Below are 8,052 nucleotides of genomic sequence, written 5' to 3' on the forward strand. Positions count from 1 at the left end.
AAAAAGTACATAGAAGGTATTTATTCACATTATTTAGTTATGGGATTAGGAACCATAAAGTTAGGATTTTAAAACAGATATCTTGTCATGAATTCATGTTCTGAAAATTAATTTTTTATTTTGGGAGTTACTTTCAAAGATTAGGTGAAGAGATTAATAGGACTTTACTTGCCACTCATTTTTATGTATTAGTTTAATTTTAAAAATGGTCAAAATCAGTAATTCATGATTCTACTTCGGATTCATGAGATAGCTGAAAAACTAATTTTCACATCAAATGAAACTGGCCCTATGTATTCCAAAGAAAAATGTCTTCACAGGAGAGGATGACCTCAGCTTATCTCAATGTACTTAAAACTATAACACATGTTCAACAGCGGGGCTTATGGTGCCAGCTTTCCATATTAAAAGATGCTATTGGCGGGGCTATTAACACAAAACTCCAATGCTGACTGAGTGTGACAATGCACATTAAAGACTGCTGTTAAAACGATAGTCACAGATAACTTTGGAGTAACAAGAGGCAGGGACACTTTAAAATAATTATCAATACAAAAATGCCATTGTTGAATAATTTTAAAATCCCATTCTCAAAAGTGTTGTGTTTGTTCACTTAGCTTTTCTCCTGTCTACCTTCCAAAGGTGCTGAAGAGCAAGTAAACTCCAAGAGTTAGGATAGAACACAAATATCCTTAGGCATTAAGTGACTTTATGAAAAATTAGCCACATTAAGTATGACAGAGATCACAAAACTACTTTGAAAACATGTTTTAAAACTCTGAAACATACATAAAGAGTCTCTTATTTTTTAACGGGGGGAAGGGGTTCACACATTTTCTAGAAGATAAAACAAAGACCCAAACACTAGACAGAAAGAGAAGCCTATAGAGCAACAATGCATTTTCAACAGAGAACTACAGAGATCCTCATTCAGAACCTTGTACCTCTTTATCCTAAGGTATTGAGATTTAAACCAAGTCTCTTCTCATTTTTCACTTTATTTTTTAAAAAAAGACAGATTTAAAATATTATAAGAAATTACTGTTACATTTTTTAAAATCTGTCAAGTGCTACAGTAATGGAATAAATAAAATTTTTTAAAGTTCAATGTTTTTTGACATATTTATTAAAAAAATTGACTGAATTAAAAGATGTTAAATAATGTTGATACACACCAGGAAGGGATTTAGGCAAGGAAAGGCACATCATTTCACCACAAGAAATAAAGACCTCAGTTTGGAAGTTCATGACCAGCCAGGTCTTGTGGCAGTTTTCCTAATTCTGGGTGGTCATTATGGTGGAACATTCTTTATGGTACTTAGCTGGAATAAAGAGATAGCAGTTGGAGAATTTTATTCTGTGATCCTGATGTAGTATTAAAAAGAAACCACTCTTAATAAGCCTGTATGTGAAGATGGAAGGAGCAAAAATCCAAAACGGTTTGGTAGTACTGAAAATCCTACTGACATAATGGGGAGAGTTTTTCTTTAAAAAAAAAGTAAAATAAGGTTAATCTTCTTGTCTGGCTAAAGTGGAATTCTTGCAGTTCCAAACTTAAAATTTCAAGTAAATACTGTATTTTTCATTTCCTTTCTTGTACACAGACGCAGTATAAACAGCTGCCGTATTTCATCTTGATGAAGCTATACGCCAGTATTTAGGGAAAAGGATCTTAGATAATTTCCCTATTTTACATATCAATAGCTTGTCTTTGAAAATAGCACTATTACCTCTGGCTTACTGGCTATCTATAACAGCAAAGTAAACATAAGTTTTGACAATGATGAGGTTTCACAACGAAAATAAAGTGTCTCGTTGAGTGAATACAGTTACTTTACTGAAAAGTCTAACAGACATCAGCTGAACTTGTTCTAGGTCAATTTCCCACTATCAGTTTTTTTTCACAAATCTGTGCCAAGTGTCTATTCATTTCTTTCTTTCTAGACTCTGAGCCTAGATTAGTTTGAAATATGGAATCACTCAAGGAATCCATGTAAATTTTAGTGTTGTTAAAAAAAACAACTGTGTGAATAAAAAAAAGGGATTTTCAGTATAAAATGATGTATCCACAAAAAAAATAATTAAAAACAATATAGGGGGGAACAAGGGAAATATTAAAAAATAATAAAAATGGCAATCATAAAGCAGGTAGCTTCCCACTTATGCCACGCGATATGCCTTCATTAAGGTGTACTCTTTCCGGTTGGTATGAGCTGCCCAGATGAAGAGAGCAGAAGCCATGAACTGTAAGGGAGCCGAGACGCAAGCCAGGCAGAACGACCATCCAAATTCGCCATACACATTCTTAGGCAGCTCTAGTTTCTGGTGGAGTAGTTCAATTCCAGCAATATAACAACTCACTGAGCCCAGTGTACACAGACCTTGGAAGAAAATTTAGAAAACAAAACAAAACATAGCTAGATAAGAGCACCATAAGAGCTTTTCAGGCAATGTGACAGGGTAGTATTATGTGAATGTTTAAGAATTACAACTCTTTGGTCTCTAGGGAGACAAGAAGATAAAAAGTTAAGTATAATGACAAGACCCACCTGCAAGAAGATGGAGAATGCCTGTGGCAATGGTGGGATACAGGCTTCGGCAGATACAAGCACAAAGTCCAATCAAAGCCCCAAGGCACATCAAACCTAGACTAACAAAAGGTAAAAGGAACTGGCAACGCCAAAGATCTGATTTTAAAAGAGAAAAAGAAAAAAAAGTTACCATGATTCCAGACAGTTTTCCCATAGTGGCAATTTCTTTCATATTCTAATTAGATCTTTACTCAAAAAAAGAGAAAGGAATATTGAGGTTTCTTTTCTAAAGCACATTGTTCAAAAGGATGCTAACCTTGTTCTGATAAAAGGACACTAATAGTTAACAATTATATCTCAGCAGGTCAGAGCTTACTATGTGTCAGGCACTGTTCTACAAACACTTTATGTATTAATCTTCCCAGTAGCCAGGAAGTAGGTACTCTCTTTTAATTATCTCCATTTTATAAATGAGGAAACCGAGGCAAGAGGTATAAATAACTTGAAGAAACAGGTAGCAGAGCCAGCATTTGAAGCAAAACATTTGGTTCCACATACAAACAAATCTAAGTCCTTACAGGATTTCATAAGAGTAACAAGTCCATGAATAATGATGATTAAAAAAACCTGTTGAAATAATATACCTAAAACACAAAGTAGAGGATCTGGTATATACTAGGTACTCAATAAATGGCAGTTTTAATTATACATTTCCTCAATAACATAGGAAGAAAGCCGATGACTTTACAAAGCATCTACTCTACTTTTAAATTATTTTAATTATTAGCAATGTATTAATATCAACTCCAAACCAAATCTACCTTCTAGTGCTGGTTTTCCTTTCTAAAACTACATACAAGTCTTTAACTTTCCCTCAAACTCTATTAGTACTAAACTTCTTCCTATGCATTTACAACGCAAAATTGAATACTTGCCATTTATTCAGTGTTTCCTCTCATGACATGGTCATTCTTCCAGGCAAGCTCCAGTAAGTCTCCACAGACTGGAAACTAGGTCAAAATCTGAAGACAGTATTTCCTGGGTTCCTGACCCTCAAGGAATAGAATGCTCCTAATCAATACTTTCATTTATTTTTGACAGTTACACTTTTGTTACTACCACCTAAGACTGGATTAATACGTGTGGCAGACCTGACACTCAGTTAACTCATATAGAGCCTGTTGTCAGTCAACTGTTTTCATATTTCCCTATCTGAACTCAGGTAGCTGAAGTGTTTAACTCAAACATAGGAATTTATTATTTATCCCTATTAAATTTCCTCTTTAAATGGGCTCACTAATAACATCTTCTGAAGGGCTAGATTCTGTCATCCAATGCATTACATACTGCCTCTCTCAACTTCCTATTTGCAATTTGGTTAGGTATGTACCTAACTTATAAAATATGTTATCAACAGATCAGAGTTTGTTGGGATACTGTTAGAGATCTCATTTCAAGATGACACAACATACTTAACTCACCTTGTTCCAAAATCAGAGTTTGACAAAACACAAAATTATTTCCTATTTTCCCCCAACTGTCCTGCTAACATCAAAGTACTCACAGGTCCGAAGCAGATCAATCCCGCTATTGTGGTTTCCAGGATCAACAAATTTCTCCATGAACTGCTCATTTAGTGTGAAACCCGTGCAATGTGTGACCATATCAAATGATTCTGGAACAAGAATAACAATGATTGCTTATTTTAATTATAAATACTTAACAAAAATCTCTGAGTAGTTATTCTCTGAAATAAAAAGTGATATAGAAAGATGTTCCGAAAGGAAACAACCTCTGGGGCCCTGACATTCAGGATCAATGCCAAATGGATGCCAGTGGTTCTCAGAGGCAGGTTTAAGACATGGGCAAAAGAAAGGAAAAAGAAAGTAGGAGCAGTAAAATTAATGAGAATAGATACGTAAGAAAAATAGGAGGAGGAGGAGGAGGGAACAAAGAGTGAAATAAATAGGAACTTCAATCTTCTCCTCTAACCTACTCCACAAGCCATTTTCCCCATCTCAGGTAATAACATTCCACCCTTCCAGTTCCTCGGATGAGAAATTTTAGTCATTCTTGCCCATGTGCATTCCATCAGGAAATCCTAGAGGCTCCACCTTCAAAATATATCTAGAATCCAGCAACTGCTCAGTACTACCACCCTGGTCTGAGTCACAATCATCTCACCTGAGTTACTGCATAAGTTTCCTAACTAGTCTGCTGACTTCCACCTTTGCCTGCGGCCTATCTTCAACATATCAACCTAGGTTTCCGTATCATCCCTGGAATCATCCAGGCTCAAAGCCCCACAATGGCTGCATCAAATTGAGAGTAAAAACTAAACTCCTCATCATGCCTAGAGAATCCTGCATGATTTGTCCTACTTCCAGAGTACATATGTCTCTAACATAATACCCACTCTCCTTCCCTCTCCCTCCATTCCAGCCCAGTGGCTTCCTTGCTGGTCCCTGAGTATATTTCAGGCATGCTCCCAACAAAGGGCCTTTGCAGTAGTTGTTCCTTCCAACCTCAAAGATTCCCTCTGCCTCCACAATTATCTATTTGGACAACACCTTCACCTATATCAAATCTTACTCATGGTGTCTTCTTGTTAGAGCCTATCATGCCTATACTACTAAATATCATAACTTATGCCCACCAAGATCACCTTCCCTATGTATTTCCAAATCTTTTATTTTACTGTATTTTATTATAGCACATATCATCTTCTAACATACTATATAATTATCTATTGTTTATACTGTTATGCTGATGTTTATTGCCTGTCACCCCTTATTAGGATGTAAGGAGTTACCCAGGGGTGAGGATTTTTTCTTTCCTTGATGTACTCCAAGCTATTAGGCCCTAGAACACGGAGACATACAATAAATACTTACTGAATGAATGATAAATGGTTACTAAGATGCAAATATTGATTAAGAAAAAGGCTTTTAATGAATAAGTAAATAAGAACAAAGATTTAAAATGGCTTTCCCAAGTTAAGGACGGTTAACTCATCCAACCAATATTTATCAGCACAATGGTTAAGTCATTGGAAGTTGGGGGGAGAAGATGATAGGGAGAGAAGAGACACATAAGATTTATTTCTTTGGGGAAAGAACCCACAAACCTGCTTATACATAATTGGGCCATCATCACATCACTTTGTCTAGAGTTGAGTAGGTAAAGGAGACAGAAATTTAAATAAGAGAAATACCTGTCCTTTCTGGTTGGCTATTCCAAGTGTTTTGGGGTACAGTGATACACCGTCTCCACAATCCCACTGTGCCATTATATCGGAAAAGCGCATCATTGTAAGTCTTTTCATCTGCCTCATCACTAGCGAAGTCGCCCCAGACACTTTTGTTCAAATCACTGGAATTTTCTTGAACTGGACTTCGATATTCATACCAGAAGTCTGTGCCAATTGAGGCTGCCATGTAGATGGTGGAAATGAGGCTAAGCACACAAGCAATTACAAACGCTGTAGCAAAACGATTATCCATTCTGGCACTCAGACTGCTCTGTTTAAAAGTTGAGGAAAGGAGAAAAGTTAGACTTCAAGGGCACATAAAGACTATTTCGAAATAAATTATCTCAAAAACCACTCTTTATTCCCCATCCTTTGGCGACTTAAAGCAATGCATAATCATTCAGGAATTTTTTTTTAAAAGCATGGTTTTAAGTAAGTTCAAAACAAAACTCATGATCATGAAAGTACTTATTGAATGTTCACATACCCAGGATGCTACGGAGACAGAGGTCTTGTTCTCTAGTTTATCACCTGCACGCTAAAACAGACAACAACACTGAAAAGGACATACACGTTACACATACAAACAACAGACGTGCCCGGAGTCAGCAAGGCACCGTGCATAAAATTTTTAATTACAGACTGAATTTTTACACAAGCCGCACAGCATCGTATTGTGGGTCTGCGCGTGAAAAGGGCATGCGAAAAGGACGCCGAGGAAATAAGCTCCTCCCAGATCCCTCAGGAGAGGGAAACCTTCCAACACAAGGTTTAGAGTCAGGAGCTACATGGAAGACAGAGTTGACCACGTTACCCCACAAAGAGAGGCTGTTCCGGGCGCACAGGAACAGCAAAGAGAACAATACCATCGAATACTAGCTCTCAATCGGCCCCGTATCTCGTCGCGCCAAGCCAAGCTTTCTTGACGCAGCCAGATTCTCCGCTCCTGCCTGCGCTCCCCGTCCCTTCTACTTTTGAACCTCCTCATTTATAAACTAAACCGTCTCTCCTCCGCCAGAGAAGCAACGTGAATTAGGCAAACTGTGAACTCTCCCGAGGCGTGGACACGGGTTCAATGGCAGGAGTGAACGGCCGCAGTAAAATGACCCAAGGTGGACCCCGCTGGGTCACACACCGCCCGCGCCTCCCGCGCCCGCACCGACCCCCCGACCCGGGAGCCCGGCCACAGGCTCGCACGCGCAGGCGGCGGGGTTGGGAAGCCGGGAAGTGGCTCGGGAGAGACCAGGACCACACAGTCACGGATAACCGCGCAAGCTGGGTTTGAATCTTTAAGCTGTGTAATCCGCCGGCATCCCGGGGCTCTCCAATGACCTTTAAAAGTCCCGGCACCGGGCGCGGCGGTTCGCTCAGGCCGGATGCCTGGCGCTGGCCCCTCCCGGGCCGGGGGAGGTGGAGGCGGGCCGGCGCTGGGGTGGGGCAGCCCCGCACGGCCCCGGGCCAGGGGTCCCCAAGTACCCGACCAGGCCCCTCCCCGACCACCCCGCCGAGGGAAAACCCCAGCCGCAACCGCGCCGCTCGGACCCGCCCAGCCCCAGCCGCGCCCGGGGAGGAGACCTCTCCTCAAACCGCTGGAAACGTCGAACGGCTACGCGACCCCCGCCCAGCGACGACTGGCCAGCTCACTCACCGCCCATCCTCCTGCTCCGCCGGTTTCACCCTCAAGCTCACACCACAGCACCCTACTCTCCCCGCGCCTCCTCTGACGCACTTCCCTGCAGAGCCCGCCCCCTCCATAACTCCCGCGCCTCCGCCTCCACCCCAGGCCTGGCCGAGGCCCGCGGCCGAGGGGACTTGTGGGAGTTGTAGGAGGGACCAAAGGAAAGCTGGAAGAGGCGGTGGACAGCATTCCTAGCGCCGTGCGCGGAGCATTGTGGGGGATGTAGTTCAGCTCCGGAGAGAAAGTCAGCGCGCAAAAGGAAGGTGGGGACGGACGGATTCTCAAATTTTACGAAGGAAGGGACGATGGTCCACAGATAAGGCGAACTGTCTCCGGTCACCGCTAGTAATTGATTGCGACCTATATTACTCAGGTTTTACCGTTTGAAAGAGGAACAGGAAGACGCTACCTTAATTCACAGAAAAGGGAACTGAGCTCAGTGAATAACTAACTTATCAAACTTGAATATTAGGGTGAACTGACTAGCTTTGTGACATTAGACAATTTATTTTACTTCTTTGTTTCAGTTTTATTTTCTCCGAATTATAGATATTTACAATAGCCCCTGTCCCAAGTGGTCATTGTGAGGATTA

At 40.8% G+C, this 8,052-nt stretch overlaps 1 protein-coding gene across 6 annotated transcripts; it reads right to left on the bottom strand.

The window, feature by feature from the left end:
* Positions 1-753: 753 nt before the first annotated feature.
* Positions 754-7,585, bottom strand: CLDND1 (claudin domain containing 1). 6 transcript variants are annotated; one of them, XM_081025649.1, is made up of 6 exons: positions 7,430-7,566; positions 6,269-6,319; positions 5,746-6,052; positions 4,096-4,206; positions 2,550-2,687; positions 754-2,381 (listed from the first exon to the last, which is right to left on the bottom strand). In XM_081025649.1, exons 3-6 carry the CDS (start codon positions 6,032-6,034, stop codon positions 2,161-2,163), a joined length of 759 nt encoding a protein of 252 aa, XP_080881775.1. In that variant the 5' UTR covers positions 6,035-6,052; positions 6,269-6,319; positions 7,430-7,566; the 3' UTR covers positions 754-2,160. The 6 variants fall into 6 exon arrangements, with proteins under 6 accessions (XP_080881775.1, XP_080881773.1, XP_080881770.1 ...); XM_081025647.1 differs by having other exon boundaries at positions 6,269-6,337; positions 7,430-7,563; XM_081025644.1 differs by having other exon boundaries at positions 6,269-6,312; positions 7,430-7,503.
* Between the last annotated feature and the right edge of the window lie 467 nt (positions 7,586-8,052).

The sequence above is a fragment of the Rhinolophus hipposideros genome (genome assembly GCF_964194185.1).
Source record: "Rhinolophus hipposideros genome assembly, chromosome: 2".
Taxonomy (NCBI): Eukaryota; Metazoa; Chordata; class Mammalia; order Chiroptera; family Rhinolophidae; genus Rhinolophus; species Rhinolophus hipposideros.